This window comes from Pezoporus wallicus, unplaced genomic scaffold (assembly GCF_028554395.1).
Source record: "Pezoporus wallicus isolate ANWC-B61680 ecotype Strahan unplaced genomic scaffold, APGP_CSIRO_Pwel_v1 scaffold_2584, whole genome shotgun sequence".
Taxonomy (NCBI): domain Eukaryota; kingdom Metazoa; phylum Chordata; class Aves; order Psittaciformes; family Psittacidae; genus Pezoporus; species Pezoporus wallicus.
In genome coordinates, this window is record NW_026642851.1 from 8,311,843 (window position 1) to 8,337,765 (window position 25,923).

Sequence of the window (25,923 nt, forward strand, 5' to 3'; positions counted from 1 at the left end):
AGAAGAATTGGGAAAGACTGAGTGGAGCCGTCACCTTCAAGGGGAGTAAGAGGAAGGTGTTCTAGGTTTTGTCTTCGTTTCTCACCATTCAGCTCTATTTTAACTGGCAATAAAATACTTTTCTCCAAGTTGAGTCTGTTTCCTCTGTGACAGTAATTGATTACTTGATTTCCATGTCTTTACCTTGACTTACGAGCTTTTTCACCTTATTTTCTCCTCCAGTCCTGTTGAGGAGAAGGAGTGAAAGAGTGTCTGGTTGGGCACATAGCAATCAGCCACAGTAAAGAACTAAGCCACTAAGGAACTATGAAGTAACAAATCACAACATCCTGGTTTGTATTTAGGAGCAGTTTTAGGAAGAATTCTTCAGTAATCTCCCCTCAAAACTACAGGAATAGAAGGTAACTGGCACCTACAATTGCTGTTGTTGGTTACAAGATTTAAAGTAAAACTCTGCTAGCAATACAGTAGTCTGCAAATTTACCTCCACAAGAAATAGAAAATTGTTATCAATTAGGTATAACAAAACAAATTGGTTGGATTTTGTATACTAACCAGTGATAACTTTAGGTAAAAGTTACTGATTTCTAAGAAAAACTTACTCCCTCAACGACTTAGGCACTTCTGAAAAAAATATCTTTTCTTTTTTCTAGTTTATAAAAAAGGGAAAATTTTCCATGGATGTCCACATTCTGAAGATGCTAGTGTCACCACTTTTAAATGGCGGCATGTACCGGTTGTCTTCACTGAAATACTGTAGCCCTTTTGTGATCACAAAAGTTCAAAAAGATCACAGATAAAAAGGACAATTTCATAAAACACAGATAAAATGAACACATATGCAAAGGACACAAAACCAAGAACAAAGTTATTAGAGCGTAAATGTCCTCATTTAAAGAATAATTATTCCCCACACAGTCCTCAAATAGTATCAGAAGCCTAAATCAACTAATGAACTTCCTACCCCTGTTTTTTTTTTAATGAGAGGTGTTCTGAAGAATAATTTCTATTTCAGAAGATATAAGTCATAACTAACATTTGATTCATAAGATGTTTCTCTCAGAATACTTTTAGTCAATTAAGACTGACATTACCCTTGCATTCTTTGCAAACGGAGTTAAAGTCAGTGAGCAAATGTATACCACTTAACAGTACAGAATCAGAATAGTTGAGACTGGAAGGGAAATGACTGGAGGTCATCTGATCCACACAGTGCTCAAGCAGGGCTACTACAGCCAGTTGCTGAGAACCACAACCAGACAACTTTTGGATACCTACCTCCAAGGATGGAGACTCCACAATCCCCTGGGCAACCCGTGCCAGTGCTCTCTCACTCACAGTAAAAAAGTGTTTCCTGATATTCAGAGGGACACTCACATTTGTGCCTATTCTTGTACACTGAAGCACATTCTTCTACCATGAATCACAAAGCCTTGTTAAAACAGTTACATTTGAGTAAAGGCATAAGTAATTTATAGGTTAAGAAATTAGTAATAAAGGTAAAAGTTTTTTCAAAGTCATGCTGCTTAAAATTCTACATGGTCTGAGGGAAAAAAAAAAAAAAAAAAAAGGGTTATCCATCAAAGTCAGTGCAGAAATAAACCCAAAAATCCCACAACTCCTCCATGCAGTCACAACATACCAATGGAGGGAAAAAGCCCACTACAATCACGTTGCTGCACTTCAGTAAATTTGAGTTCTCTTTTCAGAGGTCATCCTTCCTATGGTATATGGGACAACATTTCAGGAGCTACAGTTCTCTTAGTACATCTCTCAGTACATAATCATCACATCAGTTATTGCCATCCTTCTGCTTGCTCACAGGCACCAAGCTTTGAAAATCCTAGAAGAAAGAGTATTTTTTTCTTGTATTATACTCTTCCCTCCTTTCTTAAACAGATCCACCACTCATGCTCACATTGCTGTTTGGAGGACACTAAGTTATAAGGTTGGGATAGGAATTGCAAGACTTCTCCAGCAATGGTCTAATTAAAAGATACCAAGAACCCTTCCTGGTACAGAAGCTGCTGAGTCCTCACCAAAATGAGGTATATTCAGCATCTAATCAAGGCACGGGTCACTGCAATACAGGAACTTGTTTAACAGAAGGAAACAACAAGATGCCTTGAGGTTCATTCCAGCCCCAAGATCTAGATTTTCATGAAACAGGATTGGACACCACCAAAAAAAAAGTGGTATTTAGAAACTGTGGTCCTTGGCAAAGATCAGCATCTCCAAGAACTTTATGATAATACAAATGGGATGGCATTAAATCAAGTGCATGATCCTTTCAATTTATATACAGACTGGTATCTTATCAACTGGAAGTGACACAGAAAAAGCCAGGTTTACTCTTATTCAGAGCTCGGAAAAACAAGAGATAATACCAAATGAATGAAATGAGGTCCTTCCAGAGACACAGAGGATCTAGCTTTAGAAAACAAAAAAGCTCAAACATGTTTTTTATGCCAGGTTTTGTTTTGTTTAATCCAGAATGGTTTCTGATCCCGTTCACACCCCTGCACCCGATTACATAAACATAACAGACTAACACATCACAGAAGCAGGACATGAGCACTCAGGTGTTAATCTACCGTAAATCAGAGCTGGAAATTAGAGAACGCTTCAAAGTGATTTTCAGCATGCTAAAAGGACCTGGGGTGACTTGAGTTCAAAGGGGAAGAGAAAATCCTAATCCATTCTAATATGGAGCTTGCTCCAGAGCAAGTTCCCTCTAGTATTAATATAAAAAGACAACAGTTATTTGCAATGCATCAACTAAAATACCATATTCCTTTTAAAATGAGCTAAAGCCAAAAGTAGCAAAGCATCTGTCTCTAGCAATATACACCTGAAAAAAAACACTGCTCTAAAAGAGATGGTTTTGCACTTCAGGTTCTACCAGGCTTTGATTCTAAATATGAAGCTTTTTTAACCTATAGCTCTTAGTATGAACAAATACATTCATGAATGTTTCAATGTCCCTACCTACATTACAATAAAGCACTCCGAATATTCCTCCTATGAAGCAGATTTCAAACAAAAAAATAGATCAAATTATGTCATATTTTTATCTGTCTTTGAAACAAAATTGTTCTGTCATATTTACACCAAATTCAGCAAACCATAGGGGGAAAGAGGTTACTTCTTGCTGCATTTTCAAATTCAAATCTACTTTTTTATCACAGAAGCTAGAGAAAAAAATGTCACAATTAAATAGTTCATAAATATAACACTAAGATTATTATTTAAGTCAATGTAATTGAACAGACACTAAAATGTAGTTAATTGCATATTACAACTTAAATGGTAGGACTTGGCAGAAAGCATTAACTCATTTATTTTTTAATTGTTAGCTGCTTCAAGGCAATTGTTTTAATGCAGAAAAAAGTGAGAAGCTCTACAGTAAATTTGATTGTAGGACACTCAGGCATGCAGATCAAATAAACTATAGGTTGAAGAGGTAACTACGTTTGGCCTGTGATACGTTAATGTGGAGACAAATTCCCAAAGAAAGTGTTTTTCATTTAATTCTCTCTCCAAAAAAATGCCCTATTTGGATTTTTAAATGCAGTTGGAAAAGTATTTCCATTTGATAGAGAACATGAAACTGCAAATCTTCTTGAGTACACATGTCAATGAATTCTTCTAGAAAAGGATTCTGTAACTTTCCTAAACTTCAATATGTGCATAGGGTAGTGAATCCTCAACAGATTGCAGGTGGCAACTTCTTTTGTAATTACTTGATAAATTAAAAAAACTTTGGCCATGCTGTTAAATTCACTAGAGAAGATGAGCCCAAAGGCATGCAGATACATTAACGCATATGATTAGTCTTTATTAGTAAGGAGGGGTTTTCCTTGCAAAGTTATTATTTGTCTCATGAAATACTAAGCAGACTAAACAAGTGTCAAATATTTAACAGCAAAGGGCTGGATACTCTTCTTTAATCTGCTTCAGTATAACATGGCATATTATGGATATTTTGAAAACATTAACATATGGTATTAAAAAACATTCAATACACTGAACCACCCACAGTCTTACAGACTGTGTCGTAAGGAACAAGATTATTACTACATCCTGCTGACTGCTCACAGTGCTGTCCTTTGTTGAGTTTTTCTGTCTTGCTTCCCCGCACACTTTATCATAAGATAGAGATCTTATCCCAATAACTTAGGGATTTCCCCCCCCCCCTTCCACATTGGTCTGTTGCTGGCAAACTATTTCTCCTACCTTCATTCACCTTAAATAGCTTACCCAAAATCAGGTTTTTTTTTGTTGTCCCTTGCCTTTCTTTAACCGACTCCATCAGAAGTATTTCAACACCACAGTTAATGTCTAAATAAATTCTTCCTTACGCATCAAATTTATCTAAATTCTTTCACTGACAATGCTATCTTGCTCTGCCAGTAATCAGGTATTCCCTAAAACAGCCTGGATATTCTGACCTCTGTATTTTCAATTCAACTGCAGGGAGTACTCTGCATCCCCAAAACGCACACACTGCACAATTAAAAAGCAAATATCTCCATCAGTGTTATTCAAATATTTCTTCTATGCAAATTTTCAGTTCTGTTTTCCAACAGCCTAAGTTGCCATGTACCAACATGAGGCATGGGGGGAATCCGAGTTTTCATGAGCTCGTGGAACACAGATCTGTGATGGCAACCTCAAATAACCGCACTTCCAAAAGTAACCCACATTTTAAAATTGCTTATTATCATGAAATCATATGCATGTAATTGAAAATAAGGGCAACACTACTTCAACTGTTTAACATATAACCACTGAATTTACCTATTAAGTATCCAAATATAACCAAAAAGTCTGGGTTAATTAAAAATCAAAGTTAGCCTTCACTTTTTTCATATGCACAGCTTTTTCTTCCCATAATTTGTGGCCATTGGAAAATATATCATTTATGTCAGCCTCATTCTTCCTGTTCTCACTCTCTCATTACTGAGCAAATCTTCCAAACAAGGACAATAATGAAAAAGCCAAAGGCAGTGAAATATCGCTGATACTGGCAGATATCCAGTTTAGACCAGTATAGTTAAACGCCTTTGTCTTGGGTTCAGCTGTAACAGTTATTTTTTTCTCCTTCCTAGTAGCTGGTTCAGTGCTGTGTTTCAGCTTTAGTATGAGCACAATGATGATAACACACCAATGTTTTAGTTGTTGCTAAGTAGCGCTTACACTGATCAAGGACTTTTCAAGTCTCTTGGGTTCCACCAGTGAGGAGGAGCATGGGAAGCCAGGAGGACACAGAGACAGAACGCCTGATGCAAACTAGCCAAAGGGGTATTCCATACCACAGCACGTCATGCCCAGTATATAAACTGGGAGGGAGTTACCCAGAAGGGCCAGATCACTGCTCGAGTCAGTCTGGGTATCAGTTGGCAGGTGGTGAACAATGGTATTGTGCATCACTTGTATTTAGTCTTGTTTTAACTTTCCCCTTTTAGTTTTATATTCTCTTCCCTTGTTATTTCCCTTAAAATTATTATTAATAGTAGTAGTTTTACATTATTACATTACATTTTACATTCAGTTATTGGACTGTTCTTATCTCAACCCGTGGGTTTACATTCCTCTGATTCTACTCACCATCCCACCTGGAAAGAGGGGATAAAAGTGGGGGGGGTGTTAGCAAAAGGCTGCACAGAGCTGAGTTACTGGCTGGTTTTAAACCACGACAACCTTCCACATACACTAGAAGTTACTAACTTACTACCTAGATTCCCTGTTGACATTATTTTCTTTATAGAGCTGTTCTAGTCTGGATTTCCAATGTGAATTACAAGTATCATCTAGCAACCAGTAAAAACTGAAATATTGTTTTCTGTGTTGGGGGGTGTGCGTGTTTTAACAAAGTAACAAATCCAGGCACCCAGTCTATTTCATTATTAGATCGTGAAAAACACTAGGAGAATTCCAGATGGGCAGGATGCTGATGTTCCCTAAAGAGGTCTATGTAAAATATCTGAGGCTATACAACACATCAAAGCTGCTGTGTTTGTAAGTAAATACATGCTGAAGTAAATGCATGCTGTAGATGTATGCTTACTTTTGAAAGTCCAATGGCCGCAGCAAAACACAGATTTTGCATAATACTCAGCTGCATATGAAGCAAGAACCTCCACACCTTCACAATTTGCACCTGAAGGATAGTCACTGTGTTTTAAGATAATCTGCCTTTTGGGAAGAGCCATCACCAATATGACAAACAAGCCTCAACTGCTATGCGCCATTTCTCATATTGTGCCATCATTAGGAGTGCTCTCCTCTTTTGCAGGTTTGGGTAATTAATACATTATCCAGTGGCTTTTTATAAAGAATGGTTTGGGCCAAATAAGTACACTTTGAACTGGATGCAAATTAAATTTAAATATGGACACAACTCTGATTCATTTAAATAAAACGCAACTGTGCGCTCAAGTGTGTTGAACTGAGGGTTTGAAGGGTTCATCTTTTCAAGACTGCATCCTCACTGTCGAAAACCATACAGAGAATGGTTAATAACTAGATTTAAATTCTCTGAAAATTCCTATGTGGCAAAATGCTTATGTCAGGGGTATTAAATCATTCCTTGGCAAGGCAGGATTACATATTCATCTTTACTGGGAAAACAAAAGCCAAACATTTCTCACACTGCTCAGTTTATTTTTAGTTGTTAGAGTTTACCCTAGATTATAATTTCTGGGCAATATCTATAAATAAATTTGGCCAAACCCCACTATAGTCACGGCCTCAGGAAGAAAAGGAAAGCTGCAGCACTGTGCATTGTGAAAGGTAAGATGCTGAATCTAATCAGCTTTTAATTGGTTTGTCTGGTAAAAATGATATAAAAACATTAATATGTATTCACATTTATAAATTAAAATAGATTTAGTTGAAGCTGACTTAATTCTTCAATTTAAAGATAGCTAAACTTATACTACGAAAAGTAAGTAAGTATTTTGCAACAGTCCACACTTTTCAAACTCATGTTAAAAAGCTGAAAAGAGCAGCAGTGAACTGCACTACAGAAGTTGGGGGCCATAAACTGAAAATTCTTTCTGATCCCCAAATTGTGGATCCTGTGAAAATCCCTTTTCAGGGATATTTACCATCCTTGTCTCTCATTTACTGGCAAAATTACGAGGATACACTGTGCTAACACTGGACTACTCTCTCCCTTCTGTCAGATGGGCAGGAGCAAGCAGGGCAAGGTCAAAGTGATTAACCAGCTTTCACATCTTCCTCCAGCTTTTACCCCTTATATGTGCAACTACAGTCTATTCCTTCTGGTTTTCTCCTCTTCCTTTTGTAGTTCAGACAGGAGTGACTTTGTTTTGGGAGGTGACAGGGAGGGAGCACTGCCAAGGAAAATCAGGATTTCCATCACAACTTGACCCCAAGTGCACTAAATTGGAGCAGTCCCATCAGATGCGTTTTCTACCTCTCTCCCAGGCTAAAAGGAAGACAAAACCAGTGCAATGAAGACTAGTGTTTACAAAGGTACTGCACATCTTGCAAATTTATGTAAAATGGATATCAGCTTCAGGACAGAAGAGACACTGCCAGTGACAAGAGTCAGATTTTCAACGGTTGACTGGGAAAGATCGAGTTCCTGTTTCTTCTCACAGGTACGAGGTTTCTCTTATTGTCATTACCATTTCTTTCCGTGATAGACAACTATCATGTAAATCTCAGAACTGAAACATGAGTCAAGACCCAAGTTAAATTCAAGAAGTCCAACCTGAGTTATAAAAGGTATATAGAAGCTATATAACTCTAGTTTGGGCTAAACAGAGGTTACAGTGCTGCCCGGTGCAGAAACAGAGCTGCATTTAAAAAACCCTGTGTGTTTGTCCATGCAGATTAATACTTCAAAAAAATTAACATGAGCTCTTGAGTAGTTTTTCAACTGACAGACTCAAAACACTAAGGAGTACATACAGAAAACACACAGGTAAAACTAGTCAGACAATTATGGCAGCAAGTCACATCAATCCCTTCTTCTGGAATACAGATTTAGTTGAAAAACTACTGAAAGCTAGAATTTGACAACAGAGCACCTATAGCATGGTGCTGAAAACAGTGTATTATTATTACTGTCTACACAAGACAAGAACCTATGATACTATATTAATAGGACAAAGTTCAAAACCTCAATCAAGATCAGGAAGTACCAGGCAAATGTTAACTGTATTGCCTTAATTCAATACATATGCATGGCTGATTTATTTTTTAACTAATGTGTAAGAGCTCATATAACATATTGTTACTATCTTTACAGAACATCCTTAGGGAAAAATATGTATTTGGCTGTTTGTTTCCTTTGCAATCTAGACTGAAACTTGGTTGTGCTGTGAAACATACTGTTTCCAAAAAATTTTTCCCTGGCTGTCATATCAAATAATTTCTCTATATTATTTAGAAGCTTTTAAATATTCTCCTTAAAGGCTCATAAAATTACTTTCCTGCTTACATTGACTAAAAAAACCTCTCCACCCAAACTAGTTGTAGCCAGCCGGAGCGTGATACGTTCAAGAGCATAATATTATTAAATTACATATCCTATGAACACAGCATTACTTTCTACAAATAAAAGAATGAAGAAATGAAAAGTTTCCTGTGCTTTGTTAACCTATTCAATTTAACTAATAGGTTGGAGAGAGAAAGGCAGAAATTCCACATTCTTACATAGCAGTTGTTCAGTTAGTGTTTATTCACAGTCTTGAAATATTCCTGACCTATTTTAGGCAAAACTCCATAACGCTTACTACTTCTGGCATTTGTCCCAGACATAACAACTATTTTCTCTGAATCCAACACTACGAGAAATTATTTTCTTTAATTTGTATTTACAAGTACAATTTGTTCTTTGATGTGCATTTGCCTTAACACTGAGAAGACCAACTTGAGATGCTAGTCGAAGAATATACCACCATCGCCCTATAACTTTATCCTTCCTTAAGAAAAGCTAAGGATTAAAAGCACTGCATGTTTAATACTGCAGATGAAATTAGACTTCTCACCCTAATGAATTGATATTCACAGCTCAAAAGCAGAGGTCTTATTCTAGATCTAAAGATGTGGGTCATCCTCTCCAAGGAAAACTCAGTAATTAAAAATATTTTTTTTTTCTAAATCACATTTATTCTCTCCTTAAAGCTACTCAAGTCCAAAGTAAAGTCCATAGAGGCTTAAATATTTAAGACAGAAACCTGAAAAGAAGGTTACTGTCTTCATTTAAGGAAAGAAGACTCAAAGAGTACATAAATCTACTGTTTCTAAACAAAATAAAAATACACCACTTGAATAGAAACATACTAAATACCCTAATTTGCTAGTAATAGGCTGCTCTAGTTCAACAGTCACATAGAGAGACAAAAAGATTAGCCATAAAACAAACAAAAACATTGGCTTTTTAGTATGATCTTGAAAAATTCAAGGTTTTTCTAGTTTTCTTTTGGTCATTAGGCTGACTTGGTAGGTAGCAAAAAAAGAGAAAGAGAAATAGAATCACTCATACGTATGTATGGGACAAAAATTACATAAACAGCTTACAATAACCAAGGTGCCTGTTTACTGTTTCAGCCCTGTTCCCCACTTCCCACACTGTCTGAACTGGTATCATCAATATTTTATCAGTGTCATTCTGCTGCACAAAAGAAAAATGCATACATTGTTCTGTACCTGTTTCACCAACCTCAGGCAGGAGCCCTAGTATATTATACAGGTAAACTTAAGCACCTGTTTTTTTAAAAGTATGTGTATAGGACAAAAGTAGCTTTTTTATTCACACTAGTAACTCTAAATATGATAGCTGTAGGAGTTACCTATAAGACATGAACTTAGAGTTATTTTAAAATGCAAACCCCAATATAATATTATACTCAGGCTGAGTCCACAACATTCGCAGTGACACAGAGCATAATAACCCAGAGGAAAGCCTGGAGTCTTCTGCCTTAACACTTTCAGTATCAACCTAATGCAGATTTTTGGATGTTTTTTATTAAATGATGTATCTTCCCAGTGACACTATATTGCTTAAAAGTTTGGTAACAGAATACCAAGACTTTCACCTCAGGGTTACTAAATTTAATATGGCTCAGATCAACAGTCACTCAAAGTCATCACCATTTGATGAGAGTTTGGAGCACAGGTTAAAATGTATTATGAGCTTAGACTAGCTTCTAGTGAATAGCTTCATAACTGACACCAATAGGTATGGTTGCTGGCAGTCTCAATATAGAGCCTTAAATTCAATGGGCACACAGAGCGATTTACTTCCTGGAACTACAGCAATCTCTCTGGTTCAGGGCCAAAGTGCACTGGCAGGACACCCATGAGGAACCTCTGACTGCCAGCTGCTCACTTGTACCCATCCCAGGCATAAAAGAGTGTTAGAATACTAATGCTTTTCAGGTACTATTATTTGTTTCACTGCTTAGAAGAAGAAAATTAGTTTATTTCAAAACTACATGACCTCAGGTAGCACACTAAAACAGAATAACCCTTCCCCTCAAAGACCAATTTATTAAAACATTTGGTTTGCACAGTACCTTAATCCTGCTAAGATACAAACTGCTTGCTTAAGGAATTAACATTTTTTAAAAGCCTGGAAACTGTATTCAGGTAATCCATCATATGACGTCTGATTAGAACAAGCACCATGTTATTTGCTACTAAAGAAAAAGCATACTCAGATTTCAAAGCAGCACAGATGTGGGAAGATTCAAGGCAAAAGAGAGCAGGTGGCAGGCTAGCTGGCAATTATGAAATGTGCAAGATTATAAAATGGCTAAGATTTAAATGTCAAAATGATACTTTTTAAACTAACAAAACAATAATTTAGCATTTGTACAGCATTTTGCTTTTTAGTGTTATAAAGCAGCGACCTCCTTTGTCCATTTAAAGTTACTTTATATTATTGTTCCTCACCCAGCTTTCAAATAAAGCCTTCATGATTAAAAAGCTCACTCAGTTATCAATATCCTATCTATGAAACACAGTGGTTTGATGGCCCAGCTTGAGAAAAACAAAACCACAAACTGCATTTTAACCAGAAGAGAGCTCAGTACAAGATGATCACAGCTGACAGTTCAACAACTGGAAAAAATGGTAACTACTGCATTTCCAGCACCAACCAAGAAATTGTGTAAAAACAATGCTTACATATACTTTTGTTTCATGATACTTGTAATAATCCTCATTTAAGAGTAAAAAGTGAAGTCTAGCAAATGCAGGGGTTCCACATTATCTAAGCTTCCCAAGTTCTGGGCATAAAAATAGTTTTTACTACCCCTGCTTTAGTAAAATCAAGCCAGGTGCTCCTGCAGTATCAAAACCACCCAAATGCCAAGAAGTGCTGCAGGATAACATGAAAAACAAAAATAATGAGAAACATCATTTTCTATCCATACATCTCATCCAGCTGGAAGGGATCAGGCACTGTCTGTCTCCACCTTTATCTTCCCTCTACAGACCAAGCAAATATCAAAAGGTCAAAAGTATTCACCCCTCATTGAGGTAGAACTTAGAACTCTATCTTCAAGAAACGAATGAGTCAAATAATGATATGAAAGGAAGAGGAGATACCAGGGGGAGAAAATGAGGAATATATAAACCAAAAGGAATTATAATCCCAGTCCCACTGAAGACAACAATAAATCTCCCATTGATTTCTCAAGGGCCAAGATTTTCATGCAACAGCATCATTATTCACACAAACAATGAACTCTCATGAAAACAATGTGTGTTACAAATCATGTAAAATCAAATCAGAACAAACAATACAAGAGAAATCCCACTGGGAGAGAAATTACTTGGCAATGATTCATCAATAGAAGGATTCCAGAAACTGCAAATATGTATATTCTTGCATGAGTATTTGCAGAAAGGACAGAACAAGATCCGATTTTACAAAGTATGTCCTCCAATAAGTTTCCCTTTTCCTTCCAGTTCCACGTAATACATGGCACAATAGGGAAGTAACGGGTTAATGTAACGCAGTAGTGGCTACAAAACAATGCAATGGTGGCTTAACAACATATGCAAGGCACAAAACAATGCAAACTATTAGGAGTCCATAGCCATATTCCCTCTAAATTTCCCCTAATTCCTGACAAGCATACACAGGACATTTTTTCCAGTAAATTCTTGGTGACAGGTAAAGGAAAAAAAAAAAAAAACTCAGAAATTCAAACTAAGTAAATTAAGCTGCTTATTTCCTCTTAACAACCTGAAAGAGGCTCTGATCTGGAAGTACAAACATTCAGTGGCAAAACAAAAATAATTTTACAAATACACTTTTTCAGTACTTGTTTTGAAGAGCTTTATTATAAGAATGAGCTTTTAGTAATTCCTCTCAGTTTCATAGTCATATGTGGTTTGCATGAACAGTGTAAACAGCACCATATGAATATGCAATATAGTGCTAGGTAAGTGTATGATCTCCTATACTGAAGAAAACCCCTCACGAGTCTCATCACTTTATTTATAGGCTCTCAAATGCAATTGAGTCTGCCCACACTATTTTCAACAGATGAAGTTGAAGAATATGATAGATGGTGGAAGAAAGCCTTCACAAATGGTCCAGGTAACATGTTATAGTTATGTGCATCTCCAGTCTGAATTTAAATATCCTGGCCGCAAACTAAATTTGTATTACTTTCTCTCTGAATTTATGAAAGGTGGGAAGCAATGATAAATGATTATCATTTTACCTAAAATAGCCTGGAATGGATTGGAATAACAATCCACCCAGTTTTTACCCAACAGCTTTCCCTTTTTTGGTCTAAAACTCCACCTACTTAACCTTTCCTCACAAATATGATTTTCTAAATTTATTTTTATTGCTGATGTAGTCTTCTTGTTAATTTTTCTTTCTGAAAAGTACAACAACCAAAATTATACAAAATATCCCAAAGGTGGACAGATCACTACTGCAGAAGTGCAGAAAAATTACTTCCCAGTTCTGTAATAACAAATATTATCTATCTTTCAATAGTTCACTTTCTTTTAATAGTTATTCTAAGTAAAGAGTAACAACGTAAGGACATAAGTCCCTTTAAGGACATAAACTTCATGTGTTTGCAAACTAAGACAGAGGAGTAACTTTACAATGCTGTAAGCATGTTCTAGGCCAGCTATGTAGCCTTATGAAAACACTCCTCTATCTACATCCCTCAGTAGATCATTTTACCTTGCCTAAGAAGGAAGCTGTTTTCTTCTCTGTAGCCTGTTCCTTATCTACTTCAATACTTAAACCCTATGGAAACAGTAATCAATAGTACACTAATAGCTTCCATATCATATTCAGACACCAGATAGAAAAAACCCAAATGTTTCTAAGCAACTACCAATAAAAATTAGTAGACCAATCCAGAACACACACTAGTATGCCTAACTGCATTTTATATTATTTTCCATGCACTTTTACATTGCTGCCATTTCATTTTGAGCTGACAGCCACTTAGTAGGGAAACGCATATATTTTTATTTTCCTTCTTAAAAAAAAAGACAGTGTCTGCTCTTCAGTAGGAATGATACTTTACATGAATTCTGGGGTAAGGACTAGCCTACAGACTCTTCCGAATTTAAAACTAAAACTTCACCTCCCCATTAGAGATGGGGATTCTCATTTCAAGCAATTTTAATTAACCTTTACTTTAGGATCACCTTCAATAAACACTGAAGCAAATTATTTGTTCTATTCCAAAGCTAACCTCAGTTCATGACTAATCTTAATTCCAGCCTTTCTGCCCAATTCTTCTTGACCCATTTCTTTACATCAACATTTATCATTTTCTTCTATTCGGTTACAATATCCAACAGCTTAACTTCTGTCAAGTTGCACTTTATTCCTACACCTCCTGACTTACCCGGACATATCTTCCTAGGCTACCCGAAGTGATATTTGCCTCCAGAGCCACCAATTTTAAATTAATCAAATCCTTGACAGAAACACAAATATCTTTTTTCTTTATAAATTCAGAATTCCGATTATTGTCAACCATTAGTAGAATTTATTTTATGAAGAAAATTGTCGTTATCTTTCTGCAGTGCCAAAGCCACACTCCTGCTCTACAAATAAATTGTAGAGCTTTTATGTAAACTTAATGAAACAATGGTGAGGTAGATAATTCTGAAAGCCATAATCTTCTCTACATTGGCAAATCTACTTTACAGAGCTATTAAGTTTATGATAATGTTACTTGCTAGATTAATATCTGTCAGAAAAATGTTCAGACTCCTGTTAAAGATGGAACAATAAAAATCTGAATCTTTTTTTTCTACAGCTTTGATACATCTAAATTCATAATGTTAGCCTTCCAGAGTCTTTCTTCCAAGGACGCCAAATGTATTCCTCCAAACTGGAGGAAACGTTAGTAAACAGCTTACAGGACTGTAGCCCATGAACTGTTAAATCAGCTTTCAAAAATAATAAAAAAAAAACAAACAAAAAACCACCAAATCAACAAAAAACCCACAAAACAAAACAAACAAAAAAACCACCCCCTCAAAAAAAATTTTAAAAATAAATATAAATAATCACACAGACTGACTAACTTAACGACTGATCATTATGTAATTTTTTATCAAACTGGGCGCTCTGCATGGTACAGCATTTCCAAAACAGTAGCCCATTGATTGCAGGCACCTCCTAAAGTACAAGATGTCAATAGTGCAAAGCAGTTCATGAACAATATTAAATGAACTGTAATCATCTACACTCAGGGTACCAACATCAGGAACAGCAATTCCACTTTATCAAGCTACTTTGATCTTACTACTCAGCAAATGACTCTAAAGCCTCGTTGACTGTCCATAGCCCATATCCCCGAGCTATTATGAAAGAAAATAAAAAAAAAAAAGTAAACCAAAAAAACCCAACAACAGAAACCTACCAAGATTTCTCATGAGTGAAGCATAACAATCCAAAGAAAAAGTCTGATGGCAAAATGATATATGAAAGAGTAGCTTCTTCCTAAGACAAGCAGAACTGAGAGGTGAATGTTGCACAGCACTTTACTGCACACCCATGCAAGAAGCAGAAAAGGGAGGCAGAACAGGGATGCTGTCCCAATTCATATCTATGATGTGTGCTGAAGGAAAATACATCTTTCTAAACAAGAAAATATGTCAAATGACAGTTGGGAACAATTCACTTGTGGTACAACTATTTTCCCAGCGAGCTTATTACAAATCATATGACACAGACATTCTCATATTGACATACAAATGGCTCCTACAAGCTGCTACAGCTGGTAACATATATTTTCCATTTCTATGTACAGTTTATGAATGTGTTTCTCTCCACTACTGTATTAAATGCCGATGTTGCATTGTGGTAACATATTAGCTGTCAAGGAAAGGAAGCATGCCTCATCACAGTTTGTTCAGGTCAAACACTTTACTCAGACAGTACACCTGCAAATTGCCTGTTTGTCCCTAAAATGTTAACCCCATTTGCAACAGAATATAATTCAAAAAATAAACTCATCAATCAAAGTGGTAGGTGCAACACTGAACCTCCAGGTGTGAGCACAGAAAACCAAGTTACTTACCTTTTAATAACAGTTCTCTGATACGTTTTAATTTCTGTGACTCCTGTTTCTGAAATGCTGTAGCTACAACTTGTTCTCTTGGCAGTGTCTCTGAAGATACAACGTCTATATACTCTATGTAGGAGGTGCAAAATTATAGATGACATATGCCCAGTCTTACTCAATTGCTTAGTTTTCATGGAAATCCAAAGACTTGATTTCCATCAGAGGGGAATGTGGACTGGGATCCAGACAGTCAAGCATGCAACCAACCTGAGCTACTGTAAACAAAAATACACCTTTTCTTCTTTAATCATATGTCCACACAGGCTGGTAAGCAAACCTGGTTCACAGGGACGCAACTAACAGGAATCCAATCCATGGACACTTTCTTGAGTTAAGGTAAACAAAGCAATGACTCTACATATGCTCTTAACTCCCAGGCAACTCATCTGTAGAATTAAGGACCCGAGTTCTTACTCTAAGTGCATGAAAATATGCCCCAGCGGTTAAGGATTCAGAGTGCCAATCCCTTACACAAAAGTCAAAAGATAAGCATATTTGCAGAACGGATTTGTTACAGAAATATAACAGCAAACAGAATACAGATGTCTGTATTATTTATACAAAAAGACAAAAGAAACAGCAAAAGAAAGCTGACAACCAGGAAGTCATGAAGCTTAGGAATCCAGTAGTGGTAGATGATTAAACAGGTTATGCAAAATTCTAATTAATTTAGTAAAAATTTAAGGTCTGGCTAAAAATGTGACAATATTTTTCACAGGTTTGAAGGAGGAAAGGAGGAAGCACATCTGCAGCACAGAGGAATCAGACAAAGGGCAACAGGAACTTTTCACTATTTTGACACTGAAGTCAGTGTGCTGCCCTAACTCCGCTCCAAACACACTCATCATAGTCTTCAAAGCAAGGCAGGGTTTTGGGTTAGGAAGGCAATTTATAACACTTCTTTCACTTCTGTATCTCAGTCCTAAGATTAAAACTATACATTTTTCAAGCCTGTATGTTTCAATAAAATTTACCAGAAGATAATGACACTAACCGCCACTAAGAACAGTTATCTCTAAATAGAATGAACCTTAATAATAGGCCGAAGTCAAACTTTTAGGACTTTTCCATAAAGCAGATGAAACACGCAAAGTACATAAGGAGTTCCATGATCCAAAGATACTACAACTGGATATTAAGAGGCAAAGGTTTTTTCTTTCTTTTTCCTTTGCCCACCCCCCCTTCTTTTTAATAGAGAGGAATCTATTCTTGCAAGCAGAATGTTATTAACTGCTATTAAGAGAAAGAACCAAGCTTCATAGAACTTGACAGCATTATGTTCCACTAATTTCCAGTGAACAAGAACAGTATTTATATTGGAAACCATAGAAAGGTTTCATATATTTTAATCAACAACATCGTACTGTAACATTTCCAGTATCGTTATACAAATTACGTTGAACATGGATATAATCTTTTCCATTATGTCTCTGCTAGACAATACTTCTCTAGACTTCAACAGAATATAAATATTGTAGTGGTATACATACAATATTGTATTTTCCTAAGAGGTAGCAAACAAACCAACACTGAAAATATATAATGACATGAAAGATTTTGAACTTACCTTTTTTTTGTGTGTTCTGTTCCTGCCTCCCAACCAATCATCCATCTGTTCCTCAATCTCTTCAATTGAAGCTCCATGATCATATGATGGTATATATGCACTTGACTCCAGAACTGTGTATACAGGGAATTCTGATTTTGGTTTCTTGACTTTAGGCTTCTTCTCCCCTACACAAAAGTAAGAAAGAAGAAAAAGCAATGCTACTAATACTGCAGAGAAGTATAAATGAGGAGCAGGCTTAGCTCTTGAACTCTCTAGAACTACCACAGAGGAAGTGGCTTCAACTTTATTAAGAAGAGAATTCAGAGTTTTACATAATAATTTTGTTTTAATGAAAAGTAAATAGCTTAGCAGTGCATCCACTTAGCTCCTCTTCTATATGAACTATGCTTTAAAGGACCAAACAAGGAGCCTTTCAAAATCATGGTTAGCTCTCATTACTGCTACATCACCTGACAATTAAGATTAGTACAGGCAAAAGCATAGGCAGCTGTTAAAAGATTTTGGAAGTCCAGCTGGCTTCAAAGAAACTGGCAAAGGTAGAAAGGTGAGGTTTAGAGAATTCCATATTACTTTATGGTCAGCTGTGCTGAGTATAAGCTCCTGAGTCAATAGATAACTTCTCTGTTCTCTGATTTTTGTAAATACAAATAGCTCTGTTCTAGTATTTACACATTTAGAAATATTTAAATGTTGGACCTCATTTCTCTGATTACTCTTTCTTGCTCTCTCTGTCCTTCAAAGGATTTTAAATGGGAGCAGCAAACTCAAGAGACAGGAAGGAAGGTCAATAACGACCTAAACCCCAGCAACTGAAAACGTATCTGCTATATATGATGATCTCAAATGAAAGATTCAAGACTGACTGAAAATTGCCAGAACTTCAGGGAAGACAAGAGGATGAGGACAAAAAAAAAAAAAAACAACAAAAAAACCCTGAACACTCAGAAAGTATCCAGAAACCTCAAGTGTGCCAATGACTTTCTCATTTTTTCCTCATTGTTTAAAAAATATGCTGTATTCACAATAACTGGATGCTCCTGAAGATACCACAAAACCAAGAGTTGATCTAACAGCTGGCTGCAGCCAAAAGAGGAAAGTTCTACTCTGCTTCCACTCTTCTACTCTCCACTGTGTGCTTGTGTGCTCCTCTCTCTTCTATTTGCTTCAATAATCATCCAACCACTTAGAAAAGTAATTCAATTCACTAATCTAGTAGAAAATTACTCCTTTACACTCAAATGAAAAGAAAAAATCCAAGTCATTTAAAGGTGATGGGTAAGGAAAATGAGAACCACACTCCTCAGCAGCAGTGGGCCATTAGATCAGCTTATGTGCCTTTGCAACCATGCCCTAATACTTTTTGGAGCATCAGGGGAGAAACTTCTGTTTTTCCATGAAAACCTTCTTGAAAAAAATCCTAAACAGGCCAGAATGACTGCTCCCTATAGGCCCTAATGCAGAATTCCCATTTCTAACAGTGTATATACAGAAACAGCACAGTGAAAAGACTACAAAGACTTGACAAACTTCTAGGAACTGCATATTTAAGAAAACAATAAATGGAGAGAGAACTGTTTCATGGCAACTTCTCGAAGTCCAAAAAGAACAGGAAATTTATATAGAGCTGAAAGGTAACAGAGTGTCTGATGATCTTTCAAGCTTTTACATGTACATTGTTCTGACACTTGTTTTTTTGAAAATCTCTTTGTTTGTAGTGAACAAATTAAATAAATTAAATATTAAGTAAAAACTTGTGCACGGATTTCCTTTTCTTGCATCCTTCTATAGGTATGTATAGTAAATATCACAAAATGATGTATAGTCCCCAAAAAACAAAATTAAAGAAAGCCCAAAGTGTTAACCAGCATTTCTCTGACTGTTCAGAGGCCACTAAAGACAATACTGGTACAAAATTATTTTTGTCTATTTCAAAAGGTGATTTTTATAATCAAATCACATATATTAACTATTATCTAATAACTGCCACATGTAATAGCTTCTGGAGTCAGAGCTAAGATTTGCCAGGGTAAGTTAACAGTGGCTTCACCAGTTATTTACTTGCAAAAATATTTTAGGAAATTACCTTAAATGACAATTTCCACTACTGTATTTCAATCCTGCAAAATAATCAAGCACTATGTCTGTGTTTGCTTGGAATTACTTAACAGCAGAGACACACCAAGACAGTTGGATTTTCCTGTACCTCACATCCCATCAGCTGTTTCCTAATTTTCCCTCTCAAAATATGCAAATAGTTAAAGCCTGAATGAATGTAACTAACACTGAAAAATGAAAAGCCTAGCCTGTAAATAGGTCATCTAGCCTCTTTCTGTAGCTTTAGAAATAATTCTGTAACAGTATTTCCAGAAGACATCATACTGACTTTAAAATGAGATATCAAAGACAATATCTAGGCTTTCTTCAGGCATTTAAGTGACAGAGGAAGACCTAACATAGACAAGATACCCTGCTGTTTGCCGACTATCAAAGTAACAAGAAATCCGACCTAGAGACAATGGCTGTACAACCTCAAACAAGCACTCAACCAGAATTAGAAAACTTGTCTCTACTGTCTCCTGTGCATATACAAATAAGAGTTCAGCATACCCATTAAATACCACAATGGCTGTCTTACTTCATTAAAAAAAAATAAAATTGAAATCACAACACCTTTAACACTGAAAACACTTTCACCTCAGAATTTTCAAAAGCCACTTTTTAGAACAGGGAAGCACATGCAAGTGGTTGAACAGTTATCATAATACAGGATTTTAGACAGGGGATGTTCAGACCACTATACCACAGGTGGGTACCAATATCTAGCAGACTTTAACTATGACCAGAGTTACTAGTGCTCATCCACTTAAATGCAGACAAGAGAAACAGAGCCTCACTTTAAGCTCAATCAGTGAACGAATAACTTGCTTAACACCATTATTTTATGGGAACATTATGTAATTTAATTGCCAATTTACAGTGCAGCAACTTTTCTTGTATATTAATTAGAATAATACAACCCAGGCAACAACAGAAGGTAAATGGATAATCCAAGATCATAACCAGTATGGAAATAATTTTGTATCTACCACTCCAATGTAGAAAAGATGAATATTTTACATGGTTTATGACTTCTACAGTTCTGGTCCTTCTGTAGCAGAAGAAATTTTGGTTTATCACTTACTGAATTCACATGCTGCAAGGATACTACTTTTATGTATTTTTCACCTTTAGAAATATCAAGTTCTTTACCAAAAGACTGTGTATTTAACAACTTCAGAGTTAAAAAAGGAGATATAATTTGTCCCCTACATTTGAACAGCATATAAACATAACTATCACTGGGATGCCTAGACTTTAACAGATAACTATTAGCTAACTCTCTTAAAAGTACCGTACTTTACATTTCTAAAGGCTTCCAATAGTATTCCAATACTATTCTTGCTCTGGCTATACAACAGACTCAAAAGTCTGGAAAAAAACTTGTGCTAAGGTTTTGACAGTTTATTGAAAACAGTGGAGCAAACTATATTCAAACACTCATGTTTAAGAAGCACACATTTCTGTACTCAAAGTCAATGGAATTATATGAAAGCTTCACAAGTTGGAAACAGATTCGTACATCTGCTGTACTGAGACCTAAAAGGTAGTTTATTTTTGAACAAACTGACTAAAAACATGCTCAGTGATGAATATATCAACTATAAAAAAACTTCTCACAAGCTGTAGGTTTTGATCTTTCATCTTTTTCTCTATCTACCCTTCCCCAAACTTTCAAATCCCCCCCCCCCACCTCATCTCCATAATATGAAAAGATTAGAAATAAACCTCCAACATTTGACAGCTAATTTGTCTTCTAACAAACAAACATATAATGAAACACGCATGACTCTTTCAAATAAGCCTCCTAATGCTGTATGTGAGTGGAATACTTTCCATAAAATCTGAAGCAAGTTTTGTAAGGAGAGGCATCAGACAGCCTAGTTGAAACAACTGGAAAAACACATGAGCTTGCAAGTTCAAAATCCTTTTGGCAGGCCTGCCAAAACTATCAGTGAATCGGATGATACTTAGTTTGCCATAATTAGGCTTCAGAGGTAACAATTAAGTGATCAGAACATTCACACCCACACTGACCAAAAAAGGACACATTATATGAAGTAATTTTCTCTGAACCTGCCTGTCAGGAAATCATTACTGAGCAGGCATGTGAACACTGCATTTTGGCAGCGACTAACACTAAATACAATTATCAAATATCTTTGTCAATTATTTAGAAATAAAGTCAGCTTCAGTATAGTGCTACATTACATAAAATGGGTCAAAATGGTTTACAGTGAAGAGGAAAGTACACGAAGAAACAGGAACATGGACTGGCTGGTAGTCTAGGACCAATTAAATCAAAAGCATTTTGTAAATCACAGTTACAGATCTTATGCTGTATCTGCACTGATGATGGACTGTATGCAAGGAACCTCTGATGTAAGAGCTTGCAGTTCTGGCGGTTAAGCAATCTGAAATGAGCTACCAGTGCAATGGAACTAAGGTAATCTGTGATTCTGTAAACAGAATAACTAAAAGCTAAAGCTAGAGAAATTGGTACTGAAATTAAGACATAACTATGCAACAGTAAAATTAATTGTCTGAATAAACCATGAAGAACTGAAGGCATCTCAAGGCTTTCAAATCAATATTGTATCTTGCATAACAAGATTCTAAAAGCTGAAGTATGTCACTGGTACAAGTCAAACAAGACAAGTCACAAGAATCAGTATTTTTCACTGATTTTTACCAGTAAGGGTTTGAAATAAACACATTATACTAAATGATCTAGCGATGTCTTCTATCCCTAGGTTTCATGAAACAATATAAAATGCTAACAAAGGGGCATGCTGTATTCCAAGCCATCTGTAAAGGGAGAACCACTAAGCCTAACCAAACTTGATCAAACATATTATTAAAGGTTTTACTACAGCTCTGGATGTTTCACAGAAAGACATTTCTTCCTATAAAGCCCTATACAAAAATATAAATACCACTACAGCTACCATCATAAAGCCCAAATACAGAAAAAAGGCTTGTCATGCAGCCTCGGGGCTAGTAACTTCGTATTTCCATTAACCCTTGAATGATGGGGGTAAGGAAAAAAACCCAACAAACTACATACTATTCAACATGGTTTATAACTACAAATATGGATTGTTCCAGATGCCTTGTACATCAGGCCAAGAATTCTGGATTTACAATGCAAATATCTTTGGTAACTGGGATGCCAGTGAAGAGTTCACCTGCAATATCTAGCAGGTGTTACTTCTTTAGAAAGGTGTATTTTAAAAATAAGTTTAAGCCTCCATATTGAAGGCCAAGGAAAGCATAAGAATGGAAAGTTAGAGAACTACCAAGGCTAAGTATAAAGAAACAAAAATAGATGTGCTTCCACCCACAAGGGATGTGGTTGAAAGTAGTAGTTCATGCAAGAAGAGGACTGACAGAGTTGCTAGAATTTGTCTTGATAACTACTCAATTTATGTTTAAAAATTAGAGAGCCACCTGTCCTGATAGTGTATGCCTAAGTCTTCTCAGTTTAATGACTACTCAGTTTACTTAATACATACTCTGTTTTACTTTCCATGACTACAAAGAACAGGGCCATCTATTGTTACAAAATTATGCCCTGTTGCAGGGGTTATACACATGTGTAACAATACAGGAGAGGGAGAAACTGAAGTTTATTAATTAAAGCTTTTCCATTTTAAAATAAATTTTGTGTTCTGCTATCTAAATGTGAAAAGGGCATCAGAAAATGTAAGGCAAACCATTTCTACTTTTGCACATAAACCAGCCAGTTATCTGTAATCCCATACAAAACAGCATTTTCTAGAAACATAAGGTCTGCATTTTAAGTTGTTACGTTTTTGTAAGGTAAAGTTGCAGTATTTTTCCTGAGGTAGTAATGACAGTGTTTAATAGATTGACTTATTTTGCCAGCATTTTAGCAGGGTTTCTTATCACTTCTCAAAATTGTGCATAATGTTACCTTGCCAAAAATTACTTTTTCACACTCCTTATCAAATACAGCACTTTAATAACATGCTAATACTGTCCACTCTTTCCTACTCTGCAAATTGTATTTTCCTCCTTCAGTACTCTTTGGTTTTAGTTCAAGCCGCCTACAGAACATTGCACAATTTCAGCAGGGAAGCAGATAGACACGAGGGTAAATTAGTAGTTAAGTCATGAAAAAACAAGCACTGTAAAACAGCTATTACTAACCTGAACGAGCTAAATTTACTCAGATAGATGAAACTGTTACTAACTTTCATTCCATGAATGGTCTCTAAAATTAAGAGGAATGGGGGCAAACAAAATCCACATTTGGTGATTTACAACCTTTCTATGCTAATTGTGAAGTGACAATGCAGAACAATATAATGAGAAGCAAATTTAACAGATGCCTTGCATGCAAGGTTCAGTAAAGAATTATGTAACTTCTTTTGCCTACGGTAACATAGGTGCATCTCTTGTTCCACTTTTGGGAGTCCTATTTCTTAAAAAAAAAAAAAAAGGTAGCCAACAGCTCATTCTACTGCCCATGCAGTGCCTGTAGCACTGCTATGACTGACCAAATTATTTCCATGCCAAATTCCAATCTCTGCTAATTAAAGGTGGCTACTCTCCATCCCTCCTCCCGCTCCCTGCCAGCAAGCCTACCAAGGGAGAGTGGGATGCCAGCAAGACTGGTGAGGACTGGCCCCTGCTCACATGAGTGACACTGGGTCACCCAGCAGACATGGGCGTCATGCTGTGTCACACCCAGCAGCATGACAGGGGACAGGGTAGTGAGAGGTCATCAGTGACCCTAAGAGGAAATGTGCCAAACCCGCATCTCTCACATGTGGGCACTGATAATGGAAGTAACAAAAAAAAACCCAACTCTTGCGACATCTGGCAGACGGGGAATACTGAAAAGTTCACACGTGGTCTTTCAGTCAAACACAGGAGCGTGCACACACAATTTTAATGACTTTTTACTTTCACTTGCACTTCTGTTTCCAAAAACTAATCCTTTTTTTAACAGTAGTTCACAAATTTCAATGCAGAACATATGCCAGCTATTTTGAACAATGGCAATACATTACTACCTGACAATTTAACAAGTTTTTAATAACCCGAGTCAAGACCCGTTTCAAGGCCCATTTTGTGGCAGGTATCTCAAATACAATGGCAGGCCTCCTAACAAGCATTAAATGCACTACTTTGCTACATTTGGCCTGGGTCCACAATGTTCACCGAGGTGCTGAACGTCACCTATTTTCTTAAAATAGATTCAGCTACAGATAAATTGGGAATTATTGCTGTAACTGGGTATATTTGCTGATTTTACAAAATTAAGCTATCTTGTAAATATAAATAATGCAGCTGTATTTTAAGTGCCTAAAGGCTTATGCATACTTAAAGCTAGTAAATTATTATAGGGCACTCAATGCACTTGTCAGAATAAAGGAACTTAAAAGCATGCACTTAAGTACGGTAAATAAAGCAAGCACGCGCATACAAACAAACAAAACTTCTAAAATTGTCTTCAGAAGAGGGTAAGTTTAATCATTGTCAAAAGCAGATAACTGAAAGAAAAGGAAAAGTCACCTATAATTATTCTGAATACTTTATTAAGGAAAATGGTAATTGTCTTCCCTGGTCTTTTATACGAGCGTAAAGACTTTAAAGCATTTATTTCAATAACAGCATGAATCCATCTCTGAAGTCTGCATCCATGCTTTTGGAAATTCAAATTACATTGAATTTCTATCACAAAAATCAACTCAATTTGCAAAACAGAATTATTAAGCATATTTTAAAAAATATTTACAGACAAAGAGAATACAAGAATGTTCAAAATACAAGAGGTCACTTCTGAAAATTTATCCTTCAAAATCTATGCATTTGAGACTTCCCCCTCCTGTAAAGCAACATTTCTAGCAAAGCATGCTTTTGTTGCTGCAATATAACTATCACCTGACTTTCATGCTTCTGTAGGAACAAGCCAGCAGCCTACTGCAAAACTAGACAAAAAATTAAAAGCTTTTTAAAATTTATCCACAGTACAGAAATATATAGAGCACACATTTTAGATATAAAAATGTTCACACACATTCTGTGTAGTAGGTATATCATATTACATCTTTGTTTATTAAGACAGTGGTAAAAACTCACTCTGAAGTGTTTCAAGTTCAGCCTTAGCCAGGGCATCTTCTTTCGCCTTCATTTTTGTTTCTTTATATTCTACATATAATTGTCTGGCATCCTTTAAGAAAATGTTGCAATGGTATTAGCATCCTTATACAAACAAGTTACTCCAATGGCTCTGTTTTAAGTTCTCAATTAACCTTGCAAAAATTTTAAGATACATTTGTTCTCTTGAGTTACAGAAATTGTCAGTATAGAAAGTATTTATTGAGAATGTAGAATTTTTGTGTAATAAAGGTTCAGATGTAATAATGTAGATGTTACAGACTTTGATGCTCACTGACAACCTGAAGAGTAAAATGGTTAGAAAAACATTTCTGATCACTACCTATAGCTTTGTAAGAGGCCATGTAGCCACTTTGCTCACATCAGCAATCTGGAAGTTCAAGGAAGAAAGAAAAGTTTTTAATTAGAGTAGTATGTGGAGGGACAAAGACCATTGCTAGGCAGCAGTCATCTTAGTGTGAACCCACTATGGTAACACTAACCACATGTTCCAAAACC

General features: G+C 36.2%; 1 protein-coding gene across 1 annotated transcript in view; it reads right to left on the reverse strand.

Moving 5' to 3' along the window:
- DNAJC1 (DnaJ heat shock protein family (Hsp40) member C1) overlaps nt 1–25,923 on the reverse strand; it is a 108,848-nt gene that overhangs the window by 24,773 nt on the left and 58,152 nt on the right. Inside the window, exons 7-8 of the mRNA XM_057432619.1 lie at nt 25,387–25,477; nt 17,176–17,342 (exon numbers count right to left, since the gene is read on the reverse strand). Of these exons, the coding sequence (XP_057288602.1) occupies nt 17,176–17,342; nt 25,387–25,477 (258 nt within the window). The remainder of the gene's footprint in view (nt 1–17,175; nt 17,343–25,386; nt 25,478–25,923) is intronic.